Source organism: Verticillium dahliae, genomic scaffold (assembly GCF_000150675.1).
Source record: "Verticillium dahliae VdLs.17 supercont1.25 genomic scaffold, whole genome shotgun sequence".
Lineage (NCBI taxonomy): Eukaryota > Fungi > Ascomycota > Sordariomycetes > Glomerellales > Plectosphaerellaceae > Verticillium > Verticillium dahliae.
In genome coordinates this window covers 310,370-334,106 of record NW_009276932.1, presented here as the reverse complement: position 1 = coordinate 334,106, position 23,737 = coordinate 310,370, and the positions used below count along the sequence as shown (strand labels likewise).

General features: G+C 52.7%; 10 protein-coding genes and 2 non-coding genes across 12 annotated transcripts; 4 read left to right on the top strand and 8 right to left on the bottom strand.

Moving 5' to 3' along the window:
• Positions 1-694: 694 nt before the first annotated feature.
• Positions 695-1,546, bottom strand: VDAG_09342 (uncharacterized protein; the record flags this gene model as incomplete). The annotated part of the gene is made up of 1 exon (XM_009655644.1): positions 695-1,546. The coding sequence occupies one exon, from the start codon at positions 1,544-1,546 to the stop codon at positions 695-697; it is 852 nt and encodes a 283-aa protein (XP_009653939.1).
• Positions 1,547-2,259: 713 nt separating this feature from the next.
• On the bottom strand, positions 2,260-3,271 carry VDAG_09341 (hydrolase; the record flags this gene model as incomplete). Its single annotated transcript, XM_009655643.1, has 3 exons — positions 2,260-2,433; positions 2,490-2,843; positions 2,906-3,271. The coding sequence occupies 3 exons, from the start codon at positions 3,269-3,271 to the stop codon at positions 2,260-2,262; spliced, it is 894 nt and encodes a 297-aa protein (XP_009653938.1).
• A 1,130-nt stretch (positions 3,272-4,401) lies between these two features.
• Positions 4,402-5,767, top strand: VDAG_09340 (uncharacterized protein; the record flags this gene model as incomplete). The annotated part of the gene is made up of 3 exons (XM_009655642.1): positions 4,402-4,587; positions 4,678-5,156; positions 5,209-5,767. 3 exons carry the CDS (start codon positions 4,402-4,404, stop codon positions 5,765-5,767), a joined length of 1,224 nt encoding a protein of 407 aa, XP_009653937.1.
• A 565-nt stretch (positions 5,768-6,332) lies between these two features.
• Positions 6,333-6,403, bottom strand: VDAG_20247. Its single transcript has one exon. It is a non-coding gene; the product is annotated as a tRNA-Gly (tRNA).
• Positions 6,404-6,556: 153 nt separating this feature from the next.
• VDAG_09339 (benzoate 4-monooxygenase cytochrome P450) lies at positions 6,557-7,951 on the bottom strand (the record flags this gene model as incomplete). The annotated part of the gene is made up of 3 exons (XM_009655641.1): positions 7,710-7,951; positions 7,191-7,628; positions 6,557-7,137 (listed from the first exon to the last, which is right to left on the bottom strand). The coding sequence occupies exons 2-3, from the start codon at positions 7,192-7,194 to the stop codon at positions 6,557-6,559; spliced, it is 585 nt and encodes a 194-aa protein (XP_009653936.1). The 5' UTR covers positions 7,195-7,628; positions 7,710-7,951.
• A 385-nt stretch (positions 7,952-8,336) lies between these two features.
• On the top strand, positions 8,337-8,516 carry VDAG_09338 (uncharacterized protein; the record flags this gene model as incomplete). Its single annotated transcript, XM_009655640.1, has 1 exon — positions 8,337-8,516. One exon carries the CDS (start codon positions 8,337-8,339, stop codon positions 8,514-8,516), a length of 180 nt encoding a protein of 59 aa, XP_009653935.1.
• Positions 8,517-11,229: 2,713 nt separating this feature from the next.
• On the bottom strand, positions 11,230-12,637 carry VDAG_09337 (uncharacterized protein; the record flags this gene model as incomplete). The annotated part of the gene is made up of 4 exons (XM_009655639.1): positions 11,230-11,403; positions 11,460-11,570; positions 11,634-12,277; positions 12,343-12,637. The coding sequence occupies 4 exons, from the start codon at positions 12,635-12,637 to the stop codon at positions 11,230-11,232; spliced, it is 1,224 nt and encodes a 407-aa protein (XP_009653934.1).
• A 1,424-nt stretch (positions 12,638-14,061) lies between these two features.
• On the bottom strand, positions 14,062-14,829 carry VDAG_09336 (uncharacterized protein). The gene is made up of 2 exons (XM_009655638.1): positions 14,428-14,829; positions 14,062-14,370 (listed from the first exon to the last, which is right to left on the bottom strand). The coding sequence occupies exons 1-2, from the start codon at positions 14,572-14,574 to the stop codon at positions 14,338-14,340; spliced, it is 180 nt and encodes a 59-aa protein (XP_009653933.1). The 5' UTR covers positions 14,575-14,829; the 3' UTR covers positions 14,062-14,337.
• Positions 14,830-15,870: 1,041 nt separating this feature from the next.
• On the top strand, positions 15,871-18,708 carry VDAG_09335 (protein kinase domain-containing protein; the record flags this gene model as incomplete). The annotated part of the gene is made up of 4 exons (XM_009655637.1): positions 15,871-15,873; positions 15,966-16,952; positions 17,064-17,894; positions 18,052-18,708. 4 exons carry the CDS (start codon positions 15,871-15,873, stop codon positions 18,706-18,708), a joined length of 2,478 nt encoding a protein of 825 aa, XP_009653932.1.
• Positions 18,709-19,496: 788 nt separating this feature from the next.
• Positions 19,497-20,935, top strand: VDAG_09334 (uncharacterized protein; the record flags this gene model as incomplete). The annotated part of the gene is made up of 2 exons (XM_009655636.1): positions 19,497-19,718; positions 19,754-20,935. The coding sequence occupies 2 exons, from the start codon at positions 19,497-19,499 to the stop codon at positions 20,933-20,935; spliced, it is 1,404 nt and encodes a 467-aa protein (XP_009653931.1).
• A 167-nt stretch (positions 20,936-21,102) lies between these two features.
• On the bottom strand, positions 21,103-21,194 carry VDAG_20246. The gene has a single exon. It is a non-coding gene; the product is annotated as a tRNA-Asp (tRNA).
• Positions 21,195-21,651: 457 nt separating this feature from the next.
• Positions 21,652-23,367, bottom strand: VDAG_09333 (uncharacterized protein; the record flags this gene model as incomplete). Its single annotated transcript, XM_009655635.1, has 1 exon — positions 21,652-23,367. The coding sequence occupies one exon, from the start codon at positions 23,365-23,367 to the stop codon at positions 21,652-21,654; it is 1,716 nt and encodes a 571-aa protein (XP_009653930.1).
• Positions 23,368-23,737: the final 370 nt, after the last annotated feature.

The window sequence follows — 23,737 nt, the reverse complement described above, 5'->3', positions numbered from 1 at the left end:
CATCATCTGATCAATGGCATATATACCTGTCACCTTTGAAAAGAAGCCCAGCCTTGGAATGGATAACCGTGACCTTGATTCCCATTCTACGATCATTTCCCCCTCCTCACCAGGCTGGCCAGCGGTTGATGACGCAGTCGGCGGCGATGGGAGCGCTGGAAATCCAATGAGATCAACGCTCGGCACCCCGAACCAAGCTTCCAAGGAGACCCCCCTGTCGCACAGTCTCTGGGTCATCAACAGTGGTTGGCCAAGGCGGGCTTCGTCATGAGTACTGCCGCATCGGACAACATGCCGTTGGGCCCCTAAACCCGACCCTGACTTTTGGGCAATGTGCTTGTTTTGACTCGTCTCTCCTTACTCCTAGTTCGGGGTACGGTTGAGGCCCTTCATACGTGGCGGCACATTGATAGCTGCACGACCGGCATGAGGAAACGAAGTGGCAGTGCTGTAGAGCACATGACACACAAAAGCCATTGATCATGAGTCGCAAAGCAGCCATGTCCCCAGCGTTGAAGCTAATCTGCAATCCATGCTATCCGTGATGATTTCGAATATGGTAGAGTCGTGATTTCACGGTCACTGCACAATGCAAGGGGAGAACAGGCCAAAGGCGTCATGCTGTGGATGCCAGCGATTTCACATATAGAATCCATCTTAAAGTACAAAGTGATTGATGCCGTGCATGTATAGATCATCCTTTGAACCCTCCGCCAGACAAAATATTCCTTGCAGCCTCGGCGACAGCACGCATGGCAATGGAGTACAGGCTAGGTCCAACGCTGATCCTCGCAACCCCCATCTCCCCGAGTTGCTTCGTCGTCAGGGAATCGTCCTTTTCGCCAAGCTTCACAGAAACCCGACCGCCAAGCTCCTTCACGAGCACCTCCACCTCGGAGGTCCGTAGCCCTCGACCACCACCACCCCAGAAGAACACCGTCGTCGCTCCAGCCTCTAGGTACGCGCGTCCCCGCTTGATGCCCTCCTCCAGAACAGCCTTATCATTGGCCTCGCAGTAAGGCTCAAGCCGGAACACATCGCAACGGGCATTCAGCACAAAGCCCTCGCACCCCGCGGCGGCTGCGGCTGCCAGCGCAGTCTTGAGCCGGTCCACCTGCTCCTCCACCCCGTACAGCGACCCCTCGATCCCGCGACCGAAACCCCGCTCGGGGATGCTGTCTTCGATGTTCGCGCCAACAGCGCCGAGCTCGACGACCTTCGCCACGGCCTCCTTGATGCGCGCCCCGTAGCCGTCTTGAATGTCGACGGTCAATGGGAGCCCCGAGGGCTGGACGTGGGGCGCGAGCCGGCTGATTGCGGCCATGTTTTGCTCGAATGTGAGGTCTTCGTCCTTGATGCCCTGGGACTCGGCGACGGCCCAGGAAGCCGTAGCTATGGCTTTAACAGGGCCCGAGACCGTGTCGCTGCCATTGAGGGAGAGGACCGCCTTCAGAGAAGCGTAATCCCAGATGTTGGGAAGAATGAGGGGCGACGAGGGCTCGTGCAGCGCCTTCAGCGTCGCTGCGAGTTGCTTCGAGGTCGTCATGATGTCTGCTATGATCTGTAGGTAATCCTGATTTGTTTGAGCGATGAGAAGGTTCAAACCAAGCTGGTACTAAATGGATTATATACGTCGGGTGCTCGTTGGTCTGAATCAGCTTGAGCCGACGCCAGGCGCGTGAAGCATCGCCAGATGACTCCCACGCCCTCCGATGTCGCTGCGAATGACATCGCCAAGTCGTTGTGCGAAGCACAACACTTGGGTGGAGGCAGCACTGGATAAATCAAAGCTAACAATGCCGGATTGGGCGACGAAATTATCGGCATGATTTCTTTAGTCTTTGAGGCCGAGTTGACCGAGTCAAGCAGTTACCAGAGAGTACCCAAATGGGATGAGAGCATCCATGGGCCACGCCGCACCAACGCAGCTAGTCTTGATGGCACCAACATACCATACCTAGGTATACTCAGCAGTGGTCGCTTTCCATCGTCATGCCAATCGCTCTAAGAGAGATCTTTTCCTGTCCTTCGGCTTTCTACAGAAATGTTTATTCTTTCTTCCTCAGATTTCGCACGGCTGAATCAAATTCACAATGACGAGGCCTTCGCTCGAACATGGATCATTGAATGGGCAATACTAGTTGAAACCTAATGCCAGTTCACAGCCCTGTCAAGCCACCAAATTTCGCATGAATCGCAAATGCATTGGTCATCGCATCCGGTCTCATTCAATTCTGATCGTGAAACTGATCTGCCTATCTAAGCGTACTTCTTGACCATCTTGAGAATCGCCTCCTCGGTTTCGCGAGGGCTGGTCGCGTTGAGGTAGTGGCCCGCGCCCTCAACAAAAGTCAAAGTAGCCTCGGGCGACGAGGTGAACAGCTTGATGTGCTCCGTAGGCACAACGCCGCCAAACACGGGGTCCTTGGGTCCCTGCAAGACAAGGTGAGCGCGATGGTTCAGGTTCCCCGGGGTTAGCCCAAACTTACATGAAGCCAGTACACAGGGCACTTAATGTCCCGCAGCCGCAGCAGAAGGCCGTCGCGCTCGAGCAGGCACAGCAGCGCCATGCGGAGCTTCCTGCGGCCCTCGTCGCCGGAGTAGACGGCCTTGAGCGTCGCATCCCAGAATGACAGCGTCTCGGGTCCTACGGTTCCCGAGAACCCCAGGCTGGAGACCATGCCGCGCCAGATTTCGTCGACGACAAAGTCAGGTGTCGGGACGGGGCTGCTCCAGCTCTCAAGGAAGGGCAGGAGCTGCGACTTGGGGTCCCAGCAGCCCTTCTCGCGGGACGCGGCGGACTCGTAGTCCATTGAAGTGCCGAGAGGCAGCAGGCCGATGATCTGCGGTTCGGTCAGAGTGACGATCCCGACGGGGGTTCACCGGGGGAGGGGTTTGCAAATACCCTCTCAGGGGCCAGCAGCGCCATCCGAGTGACCATCCAGCCACCTTGGCTGGTGCCTAACGCGAAAGCCTTGGGCACCTTGAGGGCGTCCATGACTTGCAGAGCCATAGTGGCTGTATCCCAATAGGTGAAATGCTCTGAGACAGAGCTTGTGGCGCCATGGCCCAGGGGCTCGATCGCCAAAAGGTTGACAGCGTCTGTAAGCGTCTTGCGGCTGAATTGAGCGTCGTACAGCGAAGAAGTTGTGCACATCGAGTTGATGAGAACAAGAGTGGGCTTGCTCGAGTCAATGGCGTCCCCGGAAAGCCGATATCCGGCAGTGATGCCACCAAGGTGGGGGACATGAATAGTTGTCTTGGCAGCCATATTGAGAACTGATACTGGGTAGCAACAGTGATGGGGTAGGCAGTCGATCAAAGGTAATACAGCTGAACACTGATTCGAAGGGGGTAAGAAGGAGGCCGTGCTGAAGAAAAGAGCTCCCGTGTTAGTTATTATGCAGCGTCACTAGACTGCAGCAGCTGTCTCTTTGGCGTGTCCAGGGACAACCTCCCTATATGCTCATTGTCACGAGAGGCGTTGCGACTAGTACATGTAGCCTAACTTTAGGCCTGGATCATTCCGCGGTCACCATGACCCTGCTACGTGTGCTTCGGTGTGGAGAAACTGGAACCGCAGGTTTTGGCGCCCTCACGAAGAGGGGCTTCCACCTGTCAGGCTGTGCGGATCAGCACCAAAAAGGTCTTAGAGCCGTCGTGATGGAGTCAAGCTACTGGTTTTGTCTAGCGTAAGGGGGCGGCCCGCGTTACACAACGCTCTTAACGCCTCTTTTTAGTCGAGCCACTATCATATTGGGGACGCAGCCGCGGATGCCGGGGAGACGGAATCGTTACAGGGGGAGGGGAGGGCAGGCCAGGGTCGATTGGGGTGTCGATGGTGGATATTTGGGTTTGGTTGGTGACCAAAGCTGAAGGCTGTAATAGGCGGGCTGCACTGCAGTAAAAACGCCATGTTCAGATCGATGAGTCAGTCCAGATCTGGGAACCGGTTTCTTGGGTGAACTGGTTGGTTTCTTGCAAGGAGAAAGCGGCGCTGCGATGAAAAAAAATCCTCAGCGTAACATCAAGGGCCCCCGGAGAAAATCTTCTCGCGCATGCGATGATACCGTACTTGTGGTCCATCGCCTGTCCATCAGCAGATAAGGTGGATGCTACTCCGCAGTCCTCGTTGATCAATCGCCCTTTCAGGTACCGCGAGACTTCACTGCCGGCCGGGAATCCTTTATAGCCCCCCATCCCTGTCGTGTTCGAGCCATCCTCTGCCATCAGCGTCAGGGGGTGACGGGACAGTGGGTGGGAGCGTAAAGTAGTAGCATGTATTCGTGAAATATATATGTCTAAAAAGCTCCGAGCACCGCAAATATCAGACCTGATTCTTGCATCTTTGTTTGTTTCTTTCCCAACTCCTTCTTCGCTTCAAGCATTCCGCAAATCGACATGTCATCAAAGTCTCAGCTTCCAGGCCTGCCGGGCTATAACCCCGACAATCTTCAGCCATGGGTGATCCAAGTTGTTGTTTCCATGACCGTGTTGGCCCTCGCCTCTGTCGTATTGCGGCTTTTTAGTCGGCGATTCAAAGGTCAAGAGCTGTGGTGGGATGATTGGATGATCATTTTCTCGATGGTAAGTTCGACTTCCAACTCCAACGCACAATCCATTGTTTCCCAGTATATTTTTTTTGGGCTCTGAATTCTGACATGTCACTACGAAAAGGGCTGGAACCTTGCCGTTATTGGATTCGTCTTTGCCATGCATTCTTGCGGCATGGGCATCCACGCTGACCTCGTGGACGTTGAGGATATTGTCATGATGGCTAAATGGCTTGTTGTAGCAGAGGTCCTCTACGCCTGGAACCTCGGCTGGACTAAGCTGAGCCTATTGCTGATGTACTACCGCATCTTCCGCGTTCCCTACTTCAAGAGGATGGCATGGGGTGTCGGCGCGTTTGTCATGGCGTGGGTAGTCTGCATTACATTTCTCTTCATCTTCATCTGCGTCCCGGTTGAGAAGCTCTGGTACCCGCATCTTCCCGGACGATGCATCAACCAGGTCGGCACATGGATCGCCAACGCGGCTTCGACCATCTTCACCGATCTTGTCATCCTTCTCATGCCGATTCCGCCCATCTGGAAACTGCAACTGAAGCAGATTGAAAAGATTGGCCTCACTTTTGCATTCAGCTTGGGATTCTTGTGCGTTTCTCTCCCAGTCTAGATTGATCTTTTGGCAACTGACCATTCCCAGTGTTGTATTCGCATCTGCATACCGCACCAGTGTGCTTTTCACCTACTCCGCCACCGACCCAACCTACACACTGGCTCCGACGGTCGGCTGGACAGCAATCGAAATGTCGGCGGGTATTGTTTCCGCTTGCCTCCCTACTCTTCGACCGGTCATGGTGTTTTTTGCACGATCCCTGGGCATCAAGGGCAACCTCAGCGACGCTTTCTCGCGGGGCGCCTCGTCCATGGGTCTGCGCTCCAAGAAGACTGGAAACTTCAGCCAGCGCCTCTCATCCCGCGATGACTTTGCGAACAAGTCCGCCGCCACCTTGGAACGATCAAACAAGGACGAAAATTCTCGGCGGGCCTCCGACGACAATGAGTCCGGATTTACGAACGAGGAGCTGGGTACGACCATGGTGTCACCTATTGATGCCGCCCTTAGGCCCGATGTCAAGGGGTACGGTTTCACCGTGACGAGCACACCCAAGGCAGATCGAGGTGACGATGACGCCGACGACATCCCTCTTCACAGCATCCGTGTCGATACAAAGTTCAAGAGATCGACCACTCAAGCTTAGGAGATACATGGGTTGCCAGCTTGGTCACGGTTTAAGGACTTGTATCTATACATGTACGTACACGGAACGGAAGAGCGAACGGACTCTGGTATTCAGCGATCAATGTATTAAGCACAAAACTTAAGATCCGACGGTCTTTTGTCGGGAATATCTGTAGCATGCCAGAGTGCCCACGACATTTGGCTTGACACGTAAAGATGTTACAATGAACCAGGCTATTCCCCATGCCCCTAACCTGAGAAGATCAGAGCACAGCTAGCCAAGAAAGTGCTCTAGATTACTCTGATCATCATCACAAGCCTTATATCAGATACCCTACCTATTCAGAGCTCGCAAGCACAGCGGAAGTACTGGATTGGTAGGGTATCTGATATAAGGCTTGTGATGGTTGATTCTTCGTTGTCTGCTTCTCTGAGTTACCGCTACCTACGTGAGTCAGATATACCCGTCTGCTCTCAGCGATCATGTAAGCCGTAGTTCACGTGCTCCTGAGAGCAGTGGATCCCAGATATCCCAGATATCACCATCCTAACCACAGGATTCCCTAATATTGGTTCAACAATAACGCTAATAATGGGATTCGAACCCATAACTTCTAGTAGGGCACTAGAGATCCTGACCAACTAGGCTACCAGCTTCTCTTAGTTTTCATCAAGAAAACCCCACATACATTATCCAATCAGCTTACACCCGCCGCGCAGGGCGTTAGAACCCAGGGTAATTCCACCAACGTAACACCACGGAATCTGGGTCTTAGGTAGGCTAATGACTATCGTGATAGCTTCATTACTAACTAAACAAGTCAAATATTTGCAAATAGGACCAAACAACCAAATCCGACACCCATATTTGACTTGTTTGGTCGGGGTGCTGCGCTGGTGGTACATTATGCTGTCTTGAGAACTCCGTGGCCAGAATCTCGGCCTCTAATTTCGCCCGCACACCAGGCGTACGCAGTACGTAATAGAGTACCGCCTTGATGGTAATCGCGGTCGTATCAGCCCCAGCAAGCATGTTGATGGCAAGGTAGCTGACAATCTGCCTGCCGTCGACAACATCATGATTCTCAGAGCTCGCCTGGATGAACTTGTCTAGAAAGTCAGGCTTGCTTTCATCGTGGGTGGCTTGGTCTCGACCCTGAAATCGATCTTTCACGCATTGTAGTGTCGGTCCCAGTAGCACGGTTGCACCGCCGATTGGTATGATGGGGTTCTTGTCGAGCCAGCGATCAAGGATGGGCAACTGGCTGACGCCGGCAAGGTAGTCAGACCCCATCTCGGATAACCATAGATGCCCATCAAAGTCTTTGCCTGCTTCGAGGTATCCAAAGCGTTTGCTGAAAGTGATCTGGCCAATGGCGTCCCATGCGTCTGCACAGCCTGTCAGCTTGGAAGATTCCAAGAAGAGGAGCTCTGTGACTTACACATTTTGATCCATTGCCCCAAGTCGAATTCGAAACTGAATTCACAGCGATTGTGAACCCATCTGTGCATAAAACGCCCTTCAAGCTGACAGCACAGCAGTCGAATGGCTTCATCAAAGTGTGGCTCTAGCTGAAGCACACTTGTCATCGATTAGTGCTGGGCTACAGGCTTCTTCTGCCTTGCATGTTCGGCCGGGTCGATGAGACTGAAGATTGGGCATAGGTTCTCTGTTGACGACGTTGCTCGTTGGTTTGTAGAATTCCGTTTTCAGCCACTTGTGGTCTGTAGTGTAGATGGTCTTAACCAAGCTGGGCACATCGAGGTCCAGATTATTTGGTCCTGTTCTGACCACAGGGCCATACTTTCGATGCGTGCGAAGGTTGACTAGGTGGATATCGCCACGCAGTGTATGGTAATCCGCCAGAGATTGGTAAATTCTATACTGTCGTCAGCACGCATAGTACGCTCACGCTGCCAAATTCTTAGGATCGAGCCGTGAAGGCTCTATGCGAACTTACTCGCAAAGAAAGGCCCAGGGTATCGACGCAGGGGAGATTGAAAATAGGCAAGGAGGCTCCATGCGACGTAGGTAGCAATGAATAGTGCCAGCGCCGAGCCCCAAAAGATCGACACCTCGACGAATAACCTCCTCAATTCTTTCGGGATGTCTCATTACATTGAAGAATCTACCGCAAGCCTCGACGATGCAGCTGAGCATCAGTGCGTGATTTTAATCACGGGCATGGGCTGGAAGGGGGTGTTTTTGGCTAAATGCAAGCGACGGGCCGACTCTGATCCCACCTGTGTTGTTCATTGGCCTCCCGGCGGATCATTTGAGTTTCCCAGGGTACCGCGGACCAGTCCCGCGAGACAGGGGCTGCTCGAGATGCAGTGCTTGATCCCTGACAGGATGTAACCCATCGCGATTTACCCCAGAGTGTACTGAGATTGCTGCTTGATTGTGCCGCAACAGGGTTCACGCACGGTTCGACGGAAGAGCATGTGGAAATCTGGCTGCGCTAGATGCGCTCGGAAATCCATGTTAATGAAATTGCCTGCCTGACAACGGCACCCAATGCACGCGGTCAATCCTTTGGTATGACACTCCATTCATGTAGGACAATGCATCGTTCCTAGTCGTCAAAATGGACGTCACACCCGCCGCGAGCATCGGTGGCCGAGGCCAGCCGCTAGTGGCTATTGACCCTGTCCTAGTCTCTGGCAGGCAATGCTGCGATATTCAACTACGTTCGACTGTACACTGGGCTTGTGGTGGCGAGGCCACACGCTATCCTACCTCAGCGTTCAATTCCTACAAAATGTAGCACGGCTTGCGCGATTCTGAAGCCTCAACGTTTTTTCAAGCTTACAGTCTAGGGCTGGAAAGTCCTCAAAAGACTCCTCCTCTACTACCCTCTTCTTGCCGCACTTCTTCTCCTTGCTCGGTGTTACACACGTAGACACGAGGTCCCGAAGTGTGCTTGCGCGCGCCCCAACGCGGCCATGCGTACGAGCAGATTCTCGGCGCCGTGGCCGGCTCGACAAGGTATTTCGCCAGCCTAGCCTAATTAAAAAACATTGCGTGGGTGAAGTTGTGTTGCTGTCCCTTAGCTTTATCATTCTTCTTTCTGTTTCCGAGATACACCCAACCCACTGGCGATAACTCCCATGGCGCTACTGACCAGGAATTCCCAACTGCTCACCGGCTGTCCCGTCCCGTGGATTAACCAAGTCTAACTCTTTCATCTTGCTAGCATCCATGGAAACTCTTTCCCGGCCGGAACGCTTCTGCACAGGCCATCTTTGTAGTTGACTGAGAGACCGTTTATTGAGCTCTACCAAGACAGCAATGGGCTCCCTGTTCGCATTAGGAAAACTTGGATTCGACTGTGAAACGCAGTATTCTTCGTCCCGTTGACATTTGTCGTGCAGATGATCGAATATCTTGACCAGCTCGTTTGAAGTCGACCTGACCAAGGTTCTGTCCTTCCGGAGAATGACCATCATCTGATCCTCAATTACCGTTAGGACATCTCGGATGTACTGCGATGACCTGTCATCAGCCCTCAAAGTGTCGAAGCACTACACAGGACACGTTCATATCAGAGCAAGCTCAAAACTTTGACTCAGCGCTTGTAGTGCAACATAAAAGATGGTGTCAGAACTTTGCTCACCTGTAGCACTTCTGCTTTGACGGACTGTCTGAAGCTACCACCTTCCAGCTCAACGAGGTCGTAGAACACGTTTTTTCTACCCCCACCAATCATGAAAAATGTGGTTCTTTTATGATCGAATTCATCTCGGAGCGTCCTCCCACCTACTACTTGTGCCAGCATCTCGAAAATGAGGCATCCCATTGTCCACACGTCGAAAAGCCTGTTGATAGAGCCGCCTCGAACGTCGCATTCTGGCGGACGATATTCGGGAATCTCTGAAATGGCTTCCCCTGGCACATTAGACCGAGAGTTCTCCGAGTTCAGCGCGGAGACGCCTAGGTCAGAAATGACAAGATGCCACCCATAGCTCCTGTGGGTACGATAACATAAGATGTTGTCAGGTTTGATATCGCCGTGACGGCCATACTTTCCAGGAGCGATCTTTCGTGGCTCATGTATCTGAGCCATCGCTCCAACAAGTCCACATATCTGGCGAGAAAGCCACCGCACAGTCGCCGCGTCTTGCATATCTTTGGGCTGTGCTTCCTTGTCCCACAGATCTTGCAGGTCATATTCCGCGAATGGGAAGAGAAAGAAGTATTCACCCTCAATCTCGTAGGTAGCAAGTAAGGTGACCAGGTGCGGATGGAGTTGGCCGTCAAAGAGGCGTAGCTGATCGGCCTCACGCTGCGCCTGACGGAATTTGTCTTCACGGCCTCCCCTAAGCTTCTTCACTGCAACGAATTCTGCTTTCAAGTCTAGCTGAAGGTTTGTTAGTAGGAGAATTAGAGTTGTTCAAAGGCACTTCCCTTTTGAAGCAGCGGGTCGAAAGTGTGGCAACCAGGATGCAACATTCTCTTAAAAACATCGCTGAAAGCACCACCACGAGTGTCGTCCTCCACAAGCCATTTGCTGACTGGTCCATGAGAGATCCAGGGAAGTATGTGTTTGGTCCCCAGCCTGCTGTGAGGTGCAGCCTCTGATTCCCTGCGCCGAAATACATGAGGGCAGAAATGCCATTGCCATCTGTCGAAGGCGTCTGAGTCTTTCCGTCTCCAAGAACTTCTAATAAAACATTCCAACGAGGCTTCTGTGCCTTTCCTTTTCAAAGGCTTCTCGGCCTTGTGATCATAATGCAGAGGGAGGTCGGCGTCACAAATGCCGCCCCGCTTGTCGAAGATGACTTTTGCATCACCGATCTTGTCGCACATAACGAGAAGAGCAAATAATTGGATGTATGTTTGGCCCTTCTCAGGATCAGGGTAACATATCTGGCGAACAAGGGACTCTCTGTCCAGCTCGCTTTTCGGGCCTTCGGGTACAGTCAGGCTTCTCGAGACAACCTCTGGCGTCAGGCATGTGCTGAGGGTGGAGAGGGGCCAATACGACTCATCGTCCTTCAGGCCTTCCACTTTGTGGTTGTGCAGCAGTACCCATAGGTCGTCCGATGACAGTTCTGGGGGTGATGCTTTCATCGTTGTGTGGTCTGCTCTTGTTTGATGGTAGAATGTATGCAACAGTAATGGACCCAGACTTAGGGTGGATTGCCAGGCAGGTAGGTGTTCAAGATAAACAAAGGCTGAGAATGCCAGGCCCGTCGGTGTCGGGAGCAGCCTGCTTGTTTTCCAGGTATGCAGCAAAGTGGATTCTCTCTGTAGAGCAAGTTGCATGAGGCTGCAGGCTGCAGGCTATCAGCGCGGTCATCGAAGACCTTGCTCAGCCTCTGCTTGACCAATGAACGAGGTTCCGTGGTGGAGTATCTGCAGCGCAACTTGCTCAGGTCTCAGGGACCCGGACACGCCATCGATCGGCGGCACGAATTGCAGTTCTCTGACATAATATTGATCGCACGTCTAATAGGTATTCATAGAGACCACCATCGCTAATAATGACATATGTTCTCGGTACGACGCCTACGGGATGTCCAAAAATACCAGATTCCCAGAGTAACGGCAGTAAAGCCAAAGGCAAGTGCGAAATATATCCATATCATGCCCGACACCCTCGCTTTCCCTGTTCCGTCGCCCCAATCAAAGAAAGTCATTGAAAAGATGGTCTGGAGCGGCCGTGATTAGTTGTTTGAGACATCGTGCCACCTGGGCAATCACTCACAGCCAAAAAGGTACCCGGTAAGAAGATCATGGTGATGAGCGAAATAGAACGCATATGCTTCGAATCGCGGGTCGTTGCAAGAGCGATCTCAACGTTGGTGTCCGAATATGACTGCCAAAGATATGTCAGCCAGATGTCATGCATTTAATGGATGACGGCAAGTTGTTGTCTTACCCATTGTGTCGCCATGGCCATACCATCTAGCCTCATGGCCGAGTCACGAATCTTTTCGTCATACTCCTCCACAATGGCCTCAAGTCGGTCACTTATGCGAGTACTGCTTGCCTCAAGAGTTCGGCACTCCAAGTTCCCGTTGTGCTGGGTATCCTGGAGCCCGTGTCCATTTTCTTTGGTGGTTGCTGTCTGCGGCGTATTGATCGTCGGCGCTGATTGCAGAAGCCTGGCATGTCTTGTCATGTGTTTGAGCTGGTTCTGCCAGTTTATGAGCACATTCCTCAGATGGGCGGCGTCTAACCATGCCTCTTTTCGATCGCGGCTCCGCCTGTCTACCTCTTCTTGGCTTGTCTCGCCACGGGTTTCGATCCGTTCGCTGAGCTGATCAATATTCGTCTCCAGGCCATCAATGGAGTCCTCTACAAGCTTTATATGCCTAGAACGCTCAATCTCAGCCATGATGCCAAATGGAATCAGTGGATGAGTCGCATCCGACCCGACCAGGCGCAGCCGCTTGATCACTTTATCTTCAATTGTTTCGGTACAGCCAAGGAGAATTCCAAATGTGAGCTGACGACATGGAAAGTAAGTTGCTGTCATGGCGAGATCTCCCTCCCATTCATTGGATGTTCGCGCGTTGTAGACTATCCGAGGAGAACTGCAATCAGTCATGCTGTCTCGTCATGTTGACAAGCACCAGTGGACGTACCATATGAACGGTAGGAATCGCCTTCAGCTGACTGCATGCAAACATTGTTTGCTGAAAATGCCGAAACATCGGCCCTGGTGATGGTTCTGGTTAACGTGCCGTGAGTGTGGAATCTTCTTATGATGGTCTCGAAGATCTTGCGTGTAAAGGGCAAGTCACGAATGCTTCGACTTGCTCCTGAACCTGAGTCGTTTTGCCCTTCTTTTCCCTGAAGCACAACCTCGGACCTCTGCGTGTTTGATCGGCTCGGATTGCACAGAGTTGAGTCGTCTGCGATTGAGACTTTCTCGTTCATTTCTTTCTCATTCAAGAGCTCCGCGGGCCCAACAGTCAGTTTCGGTCGGTCGCATCGGCTTGTCAAACTTGTTTTGATTCGTTAGGACGTGTGTTATTTAATAAGGATTTCCTCAAGATTTGCTCACAGAAGAATCAACCCTCCATCGACATTTTTATCGTCTATATTTGGCACCTCCTGTCCATGGCGCTACAGTTAACAATGAACAATGGTATGGGCTTGTAGGAGCACTCGCATCGTCCAGCCACTTCTGCCAGTCTTTTTCCGAGCTCAACGACCAAGTAAGCAACTGAATAATTAGTTTGAAATCCCAATGATAGGTAAATGAGTTTCTAAATCTTCTTCAAACTGACTTTGCCGGTGCTGGAGAGCTTGACGACTGTGCTGCTCCTCAAGTGGTATTGAAAACACCGCTCCAAGTCGCTGGCGTTCAAGCCTGAGAAGTCCCGCACCCAATCCATTAGTGCATGACCCACTGAGAGAATGATGGATGCGCAGCTATAGTGGCTTACTCATGGCCTGTACTGGACGCTGGAAATATATCTGAGGTATACGCTGCCAATTATGCTCATGTTGTGTTGTCCTTTAAAGGGGGCCTTCGGTGTCCGAATGCGTATTCACTCTGGCAAGCATGCACATGTGCAAGGCTAATCAGCCCACGAGTTCGCCTAACGGCTAGGTCATCAGTGCTAAGGACACTTCATCGTGCATATATAATGCTGCATTATCACACCCTCTTCCTAAGAGGTTGCCTCCATCCCATGCAGCCTGCCGCCGATGGCGTGCGCTGCCTACCGCGTCGCCTGACACAGCTTCCAGCAGGCTGTGCCCAGACGTGGTAGAAACTTCTTGGTTTAAATACACTTCACTAGCCTTTTTACTCCATACAATGTGGTTAGGAGGGCAGCCATCACCTCCCACCTTTCGTCTCACTTCTATCCTAAAGACAAGATATCGCAGTCCATGATCGAGGGTGCACGCAGAGCACATTCCGCAATGGCCGTCGCGTACATCAGAGCTACATACGTGGAAGGGCCTAACATTGAGAGCTTCTTTTGTCAACTATTTGGTGTTGGTACTTTCACAGTGAAGGTAAGTCGACACCGCCCAGAGGGATCGCGATGCACAGTCTAAGCCCCCGCCCCGCCCCCAACCCCGCCTCGCCTCAACAGTCTTCATCCCTGTGGTCGTATTAACGGACTTCCGATGAAACAGCGTAAGCGCGGCAGGTGGCAGTATCAAATACCGAGGAAGCTCGACGCGGTACGCACTACCTCCTTGTTCTCCTGATGCTGACGTTCTGAGCTGCTCACTTGTCTAAAGCAACAACAATCGCAGCTTATGTCGCTGGCGGCAATCGAACATTACGAGCAGATCTGAAAGGTTGTGATAGACGATGGCCTGTGTACTCTTTGGCTCTTTTTACGTGCAAGATGTGCTAAATTGACTGATTGGAACACTGCTGAACAATATCTTCATCATTCATCTTGGCTGTTAGTGCATCCCCGTCACACGCAATCTCCCGTGCCATGAGCCAACCCCCGCCCCCAATCTTTCCTCCCTCCCAGAAGCCATGATAAAGAAGGACCTAGACCACAGCAACGGGGACCTTGATCTTTGCCGATAAACACCAAGAAAACAAATGATCTCAAAAGCTGGATTCTAGAGGTGATGGGTGTCCACACTGCCGTCTTCTGCCCTCAGCTAATGATCGGGTTATGCCCTTCGCAACTCTGCATGTGCGTCAGAATTACAACTTCTCTCTTCATGTGCGGCGACTGCAAACTTACGATCTCAAGCGGTGATGCGGCTCTGATGTTGTACATGTCGTGGCGAACCTCAACGGCGAATCCCCCAGGCCCAAACTTGTTCCTGAGTGCTCGGAACAAGCGATCTGGACTGGTAGCCCGCGTCGGCAAGGTCTCTTGGACTGGCATGCTGTCAATTCGGTTTCTGCAGTATTTTGATGTTTCCTGAGACATGGCCGTAAACGTTGTTCGCTTGGACGGTTTTCTACCGAGGGTGAGGACTTTTAGGCGTTGTATCTGGTTGTTTAATCAGGAGCCGTCCTTCTCTTACGTGAGGACGACAGGGTATTGCCACGATTTAAGTTATTCTGTCTGTCTCTTGATGAATTCAGGTAAGGCAGACTTGCCTTTTCAATCCAGCGAAAAGCTGCCTCATAAAGCTGCAAACGTCGGGGCTTCGGGGATCAGGCCGCATAATCCCGTGGGAGCAGATATGAGGCAACGCCGGTTACGGCCCCAAGAATCAGCTCCTCGGCGTCTAGCACATGCTTCCCGACAGAGACAGGTGGCAATCCTTTTCGCAAAGTGTAAAAAGTCCGTGGCAGTGCTGATCGAGGATCGGTGTGCAGGCAATGAAAGCCAATCAACGTATGAGACAACCAACCAACACCTGTTGGAGCCTCCAATCAAAGGGCCACGAACTTACTACTCCGCCCACATCTTGGTTCGGTGATATTGCCTTGCCAGGCTGCTGACGGCATGTCACTCGTGATATGGGGTGCTGATTGGAGGCCTGAAGTAGGCGCCAGGGCGGTTCCGTGAGTGTGACACACCTTCGATTTCGGTGTCATCAGATAGCCATGGGGGCAATTAATTCCCAGGAGTCCTGGCCGTAGTATTCGAAAAGGCGTGATGCAAGGGTCTGGCCCCCATCAGCTGACAGGCCCCCAAAGTTGAGCATGGGGGCGGCGACTTCTCGTGGGCGTTCGGACTGGCGCCATCAACGACTTCGTCCCCTTCGGCGACAGCCTGATACCAGTCACACCATCACCCAGCACACGCCATTTTATGCTGTGTTGATCTCAGGTAACCCACTCAGCCTGCTGCAATACGTTGTGCTGCTGGGCTTTTTCGCCGACTCGACCATGCCTTTCCTTCAGTCTTGAGCACTGCCCCAGGCAGCCTGATCGTCAAATTGATGTTTGGAAAGGCTGTGATGTAACTAATTTTACAATACTCGATGCAGGAAGCCCTCCTGCAACCACACCAAAAATCCAGGACACTGCAGGGAGTTATTCCACTACCTATCTGGACGTCGGTAGCGCATGACATGGTCTAGCCTTTGCTGCCAAGCGGTAGTCTCAATCCGATAAAAGACATCTAACAGCTCCGCCGCCATGATGAGTGTAACTCAGGTGATGTGCTTCACGGATGTGATAACTCCAAACTAAACGACGCAAACAGAGGCTCGTAGACTCCGCTTCAATGGTAAATATTCATTCACGAAGGTGTCAATTCACGTCTCAGCTGTTTCCTGGGGCTCTATACCAAGCAGAAGCTAATTAGGGGTTTGACTGCAGAGTCCTTCATTCCAGCGCCAGAATTTGCCCTCTGTTCTTATTTGGAGGGCAGAAAACAATGTCGATTCAAAGGACATAGGCTATGTTCCAACTACAAAAGATGTCGGTGTTGCGCGCAGTGATATCACCTCGAACTTATCGGAGGTCGTCGACAACGGAGAAGAGGCCCAGCTCAAATATTCATTTGCAAAAGCTGGTGCGGCCCACAAAGGGGGTTCTTCTTCGGTCGACCTTCTGAAGGGTATTGACCCGAGGACCGACAACGCGCCTGATGTCTATGGCGACTTCAGCTCTCTCGACATCCCCGACTACAACTCGGAGGGTCGCACTTCCTCTCCAGATGAAAGCTTGGATGATCTGGTCCTACACGCACAGCATCTGGAAGGCTTTGCACCATTTTTGCCCTTCGATAAGCTGGATGCATTGATGGTCAAGAGTAGAGTAAAGAGACACCTGAAAATCTCCAACATTTCCTCCAGGTACCCCGAGACCAGACTGCAAGAAATTACAGATGCCATTCTGGACAGGCACAAAGTACCAGATCCTCGCGACTCTCCCGGCCAGTCCAAAAACCTGCGGCGGCCCATGAGAGAAACGTGTCGGCGCAAGATCTTCGCAATCCTAGCATCTATAGGCAACGTAGGCGATATTGAACTTTTCATTGGGCATGGCATATACGACTGTCACCTTCCTCTAGCCATCGACTATTCGAAACACGTCATCTCCTGGGAGATCGGGGGAGTCCTGGAGCCCCTTCCTATCAAACACTGGAAGGGAAGGGTTCTGGAATCCTTCAATCATTATCAATGGAGGATGACTGCTCCGTTTTTCGACATTTCTGATCATAAGTGTCCTCACCTTAAGTTACGGAGCGAGACTATACTACCATTCCGCCGTGATTTCAGTACCTCGAAGGCCTATGGGGGTTCCGGAGAGATCGAAAAGATTGAGGTTCATCCTGCGCATCACAACTATCCTCACGAGAAGGTAAATTTCTTGAATACTGCCTTTTCCTTTTCGTCCGCTCTCTTTGTGTCCTTTTCTTTTCTTTTTTTTTTTTTTTTTTTTTTTTTTGAATGAGCGTTAACCGTGTGAAAGGACGACCAAGGTCAATATTTCGCCCGAAAACGTCTTCAAAAAGGAACTGTTTCCCCGGAAAAGTATGAAAATGACTTCTGGAACGAGCGTAACAATCTACTAAGGGTCCGCAAGAACCCAAACGTGATCACAATGCTGGCCAGCTATGAAAAAGACGGGGAATACAGCTTTCTGTTCCCTTGGGCCGACGGCGGCGACCTCAAAGCATTCTGGAAAAACCACTCCGCGAAGTCACGACTGCGGGATAAGGACAAAACACTTCCATTATGGCTCATGAGACAATTCCTCGCCATTGCTAAAGGTGTGGATGCCGTTCATCAGCCAACGAGCGATGAGGAGCCGTATCTCCAGTTGCCAGGGAAGGTTAAGCTTGTATATGGCCGTCATGGCGACCTCAAGCCTGGTAACATTCTCTGCTTCAAGGGAAAAGGAGATCCCTTTGGGAACTTCCAGATCTCTGACTTTGGTCTGGCAGCTTGTCATGGAACTCGGTCCATACAGGAGACTGTTGGTCCTGACTTTGGTCTCACACCTTGCTACAGGTCCCCTGAGATTAAAGTCAATGGATCTGTCAACCCAAGTTACGACGTATGGCCGCTGGGTTGTGTGTTCCTTGAATTCGTGGGATGGTATCTCCTTGGATGGGATCACGTTGACGAATTTGCTGGAAAGAGGATCAGTGACTCTGACGGGAGTGAGGTACAAGCGTATCCTCGGGCTGAAAACTCGCCCACAGACACCATTTGGCACGATTCATTCTTTGACGAGAAGGTGGGAACAGTGGATGGACAGAATGTCAGAACTGCGAGAATGAAGCCCTCAGTAGCCCAGGTGCGTTGCCCAGCACTCATGATAAAAGGCTTGCAGCCGCTGACATCTGAGCTGCTAGGAAATACGTCTTCTTCGGGAAGATGAAAGCTGTAGCGACTTGCTACTCGATGTTTTGGACTATATCGAAGATAAAATGCTGCGAATGAATCCGAACAAGCGAGCGAAGTCACAACAGATTGTCGAGTTCTTCGAGAAGCTGGCACAACTTTGCAAGCGCGACCCCTCCTACGGCATCGTGAAATCGAAGCTACCCAGACGAGCGGATACAAACCTTTCGGAAATCGACAACCGATCCATGATCGAACAATCAGGCGTTCAGATCTCTCTTGACCAAGGCATCCGTTCAGTCGCGATCAATATGGCGGCACAGTCAATCGCACAGGATTCTATAGGTGTTGCAGGCATATCGGCACCAGACTTGTCACGCAACGGCCCTCGAACTCCAACGGAGAGAGAGTTCGGCCTCACGCGTATCGATTTCCAACCCCCAGAGTTGCCAGATTCACCTACATTTGGTACCACCGACACATTGGTTTGGGATGACCGGCCAACCTCGGTACACATTACACAGCAGACAACACCGACACCATCACAGTCAGACAGCCTGGCGGACAGTTTAGCAGACAGCTTTACGTCTGCAGGACGAGTCACTGATGACGCCGTTCTTTCATCCCAGCCCAACCCTCATAAGGCAATGAGTTCGACGGGAAATGGGTATGGAACGATGGGCCCCATGAAGAAAACTGCGCTCGTCGAGCCTCCTTCCCACGAGGACGCCCCACGCTCTCCCTGGAAACGACTTTTCTGCTGTTGATTGCATGAGAAGGATTTCTGACAATGCTGGCAAGCGATGCTCACGATCCTGATCGTGGCCGTCCTCAAGATGCCGTTCCCTTTTGTATCAGTTCAATTTTCTAGTTAGAAGTAAGGTATGTTGAGATCGGGATTCTGTCTGCCTAGAGAGACGGCCTGGCTCACAGTGCCGCGACTACGGGTGCACTGAACTACACACTTTGGACGACGGATCCGATTTCGCCTTTCTCAACCACAAAAAGTCAACGTGTTGTGGGAGAAAAGAAATAAATTCAGCTACTTAATGTTAAACTTGTGCTCAATTGCGAGCAGTGAATCATTCCTAGAAGCATGTCCAAACCCGCGGATACTCCATCGATCGCTGGGCGTCTGTTAGGGGCTGTGCGGACAATGCAAACTCCGTCCCCATGATTCATACGCCGAACGTTGAACGAGCCCACCACAGCCCAGGAGGACGTTTTTCAAATGCCTGAATAAACCATACTTCTACAGTGATTCGCTGAAGAATTTGAATGGCGATAAGTCAATCGTAGAAAGTCTGCGCTTTATCTTTCAAAATGGCTGTCATCTGGGGGCTCTGGCGGACTTGTCTTTGTCCGCCTGAATAAACCCCCCAACCGCTAATCGACTCACTGCGTAGGTAGGATCAAATGCTGGGCCCAGGCCGCCAGCAAAGTATAAAGAGGACGAGAATACTTGTATACCTAGAGTCAACATGACCATCGTTCATAGGCCGTACTCAGTTCATGAATCCTGAATACATAAATTCATACATGATTATTTAACGCCATGGCCGCCCCTCAAAGACCCACGCCCGACGTCGAAGAACTGCGCCGGTTCTATGTCGGGAAACTCATCACGGAGCTGCCCATGCCGGCAGCAGTCCTCGACGTCTCCTCCCTGAAGCGCCACTGCAAGACGATGCTGGATGCTGTCGACAGCCTGGGCGTCGGCTTCCGTGCGCATGTCAAGACACACAAGGTGAATGCTGCCAGCCATACCACCCCCCCGGTTCGTCCGCTTTCTTCCGCTGACACTGGTGATAGACAATTGAAGCTGCTCGTCTCCAGATAGGCGAGACGTCCAAAGATGTCAACATCGTCGTCTCGACGCTGCTGGAATTCGAACACGTGCTGCCGCTTCTCGAGGAGTGCAGAGACAAAGGCCGCAATGTCAACGTCCTCTACGGCATCCCGCTCCCACCATCGCGGGCCGCGGCTCTGGCTGCTCTCGGACAACGCATCGGCCCCGGCAGCGTCTCTGTCATGATAGACCATGCGTCCCAACTGGCCGCGGTGGAGCGCTTCCACGCGCTCGCTGGGTTTTCCGCAGGCATTTACGTCAAGGTCGACACGGGCTACCACCGCGCCGGCCTCCCGCCAGCGGGGCTCAACAAGAACAGTCTTCTGGACACGATCGCTCAGCTGGAGGCCGAGGGCAAGGCGAGCCTCATCGGGCTCTATTCACACAGCAGTTTGAGCTACCACGACTCTACGGCAAAGCAGGCGATGGACAATCTGGCAGATGAGATCAAGGGCTGCGTCGAGGCGCTCCAGAACAACGCGATGCATTTCAAAGCGGGCAAGCAGCTGACCATCAGCGTCGGGGCCTCGCCTCAAGTCGCGTCGATTGAGAACCTCACGCGACCGGCGGCGGCGGCGGGGTCGCCTGACGGAGACAACCTTCGCCAGACGATACAACAAGTGACGCAGAATACTCCTGCCGGGTTCCGAACGAAATTGGAATTGCATGCGGGAGTCTACTCGCTTCTTGATATTCAGCAAATGTCGACCCAGGCACGAGGTTTCCTTGGCGCAATCGATGATGAGGTCGCCATTTCCGTGGTCGCCGAAGTCGTCAGCGTCTACAATAACGGCGAGAGAGAGACGCCCGAAGCGCTCGTTGCAGTTGGAACCCTCGGGCTCGGAAGGGAACCCTGCGCTGCATATTCTGGATGGGGCGTGATCGGGCCCAAGTCATACTCAGCTGAACCTGGGAACAAGACAAGGCTGATTGTGAAGAGGATCAGCCAGGAGCATTCGATTCTTGCCTGGGAGTCGGATTCACAGAAGCCGATTCCGCTTGAGGTTGGCCAGAGCATCCGTATATACCCTAATCACGCATGCGTTACGGGTGCCATGTACGGTTGGTACCTGGTGGTCGACTCCAGTAAAAAGGAGACCGCCGAACGGATCGTGGACGTCTGGGTCAGAGTATCAGGCTGGTGATGTACGTGTCACCATCGTGGAGTGAAGCTAAGGGACCAGTGTCTTGAGTTTCCGGGGACATAGCAGATACCCTCGCAATGCTCGTCTTCCCTTGCGAGAATTGCCGCGTGAATGGAGTTTATCTCGCAAAGTGGAACCGAGCAGCAAAGCAAAATGCAAAAGTGAATCTTCCGATCGGGGAATTGAACCCCGGTCCCCGGCGAATGTTTCTTTTTGATAAGATGACAAGCCGATATCCTAACCACTAGACTAATCGGAATGATGCGATCGGTGGGCGGAGGGAAAAGGGGGGCAGCTCATATCGGCATCTTGAGATTGATCTTTTTTTTTTGTGTGCAGTCTGGCTCAGTGCTCGTCAGCTTTGACCAAGGCCACCACAAGACTCAAGAGGCCGATCCAACTTGCGATAGCTTGTCTACACGCCCACACCTTCGTCCAGATCGAAATGTTCTTAAGCACATGGCATATCCGGTCATTGAAGTAACCGGAACGAAAGAATGAGTAATTTGTGCAGTCAGTCTCAATAAGTTGAAAACTGCAGTACTGCCAGACTCTATCTCTCACTTCTCGCAAACGAAGAGCGAATTGGGAGCATCGCAGGGCACATCAAGACATCCCTACGATCCCCAAGACATGTACAAAAACTCCAGACTCTGCCAACGCAATGCAAAAGTAGACCAAACCTCCATGCTCGTGACCCGCAAAGAAGAAAAGGGTCATGACGCGACCGTCTCAGGCGTTGCCTTTTCTGTCTGCCCGTCCTCGGCAGCCCACCTCTGCAGCGACGAGACCTTCTCCCTCTTCCGGTCCTTCCTCGTCTTCAGCGGCGGCAAGCCCGAGCTCTTCGGCTTGGCCAGCAGTTTCCTCGCAAAAGGTATGCGCCAAATCTGCGGGCCGACGACGTCGTCGCCGGCGACCCTGTTGGCCTCAATAACAGTCTTGAGACGCTTGGCGGCCTCCCAGTTGGACGTGATGGTCGTCAGGTGGGCCTTCCAGCCGTAGAGGAAGGAGGAAACGTTCATAGCGTTGAGGCCGGAGCCCTTTTGGCCGACGACAAGGGCGACCTCGGGGAGCTCGTGCGCCTCAACAAGCTTCTGGGCCTTGTCCCACGTGATGGTGCCGACGGTCCGAATTGGCAGGCGCAGGTCGTCAGGGACGGCATAGCATGACAGCTTTCGGAGTTCGTCAAGACGACGCTTACAGTCGGCTTCTCTGGCATCGGCGTCGACGGGTGCGTCCTGCGATGCTTCGAAGAGAATGCGCGCACGTGCGACTTCGGATTCGGTACCAATGTCGTAGGCAATCTTGAGGAACGTGTCGGCGGCGTCCTGCGTGCATACCAAATCACGGCCAGTGATGGCAGGGTACATTGTCGTCAGCAGTCGTGGACCGTTTTCAACCTCGTCGCGGGCGTCGATAAGGTGCTGGGCGGACCGGAGAAGGTCTGAATCGGGCCCGATGGCCATGTGGCTAAAGTCGGATGCCAGAGCCATGAAGACGGAGCAGTCGACGTTGAGGGTTGTGGTGAAGTCCCTGAATGGTTCGGTAATGACAAGGTGGGAGAGCGCATCCTCAATGGACGGTGTCGGCTGGGAGAGAAGGCCAGAGGTATCAGAGGCAGTCTCGAGTGTCAGGTCGATTTCGCCTCCAAAGGTTCGGATGTAGTTCAGAAGCCTGTCTACATGGTGGTTTTCGCCTTCGCGGATTCTCGTCAGGAGCATCCTGACTGTTGGTCGGCGGTAGTCGTGGTACGTGATGGAGGCGGCGGCGACAAGCTGACGGGCGAATCGTGCCACTTCAATGTCGTTCTCGCTCCCATCCGGTAATGGCGGCTCATCTGGGTCGGTGTCCTCGTCGTCTTCCCAGTCCCACCCGGCATCCGTCATCTCGTAAAAGAGTCTCCTCTCCGTCGTGTTGACGACCTTGATCCACTCAGCACCACCACTCACGACGGCATCGACAATCACCGTGTCGGTCTTGCGATTAGCCGGGGTGCGGGAAAAGTCACGTCGCAGGCCGACAAGATTGTGACACTTTTTGGCTGTGCTCCAGACGAGATCGTGGAATTTGTAGTTGCAAGCATCGAGCTTGGTGCGGAGTTTGTTGTTCAGCACCTCAAGATCCGTGTCGTCGTCCTGCGCTGTTTCGCAGAGCTTCAGCATGTTGTCGACATTCCGCTTCTCCGAGAGCACGAGGCGTTCAAAGACGCCGAGACCCGTGATGGCTTGATTCCATGGAAGCGGCTTGGAGCCGACGACTGGTCGCTGGTCGACAACCTCCTTGAGCTGCTGGAGCTCATCGATCAACGTCGAGATGCGGCCGACGATGGACTGACATTGCTGCAGGATCTCGGCGTGAACCTCGCCCTGGTTGGCAGTCTCTTCGGCGAAAGAATCTGACTCAGTGTCCTGCGGTTGCTCATCAGAGGCCATCTCGAAGGCTGCGCTTCAGGGTCTCATGCAACAAGGGGACCTGCCTGGCGATGACCGTGCGGTCGGTCGTTCAAGTGCTGGAGGGGGGGCGAGCTCGACGGATGAGGGTCAGACGGCGCTGGAAGAAGCTTGAAAATTGCAGTTACTTGGTCTTAAATTTCTGGCTGCAATTTCTGGCTGCAATGTGAGAAGTCGTACTTGTCCTGGTCTCGAGGCCGCAGTGCGCGGTTGGTGCCTGGCGGGCAGGTGCCTTCGGCGAGGATTCTGTACTTGGAGCCTTCATCATGGGAAGTGTGATGAGTCATCCGGGCTGGTCTTGTGCTCGCTTAGTCACCACTTCACCTTGGAGCATCACGGCCTCGAGGCGTAA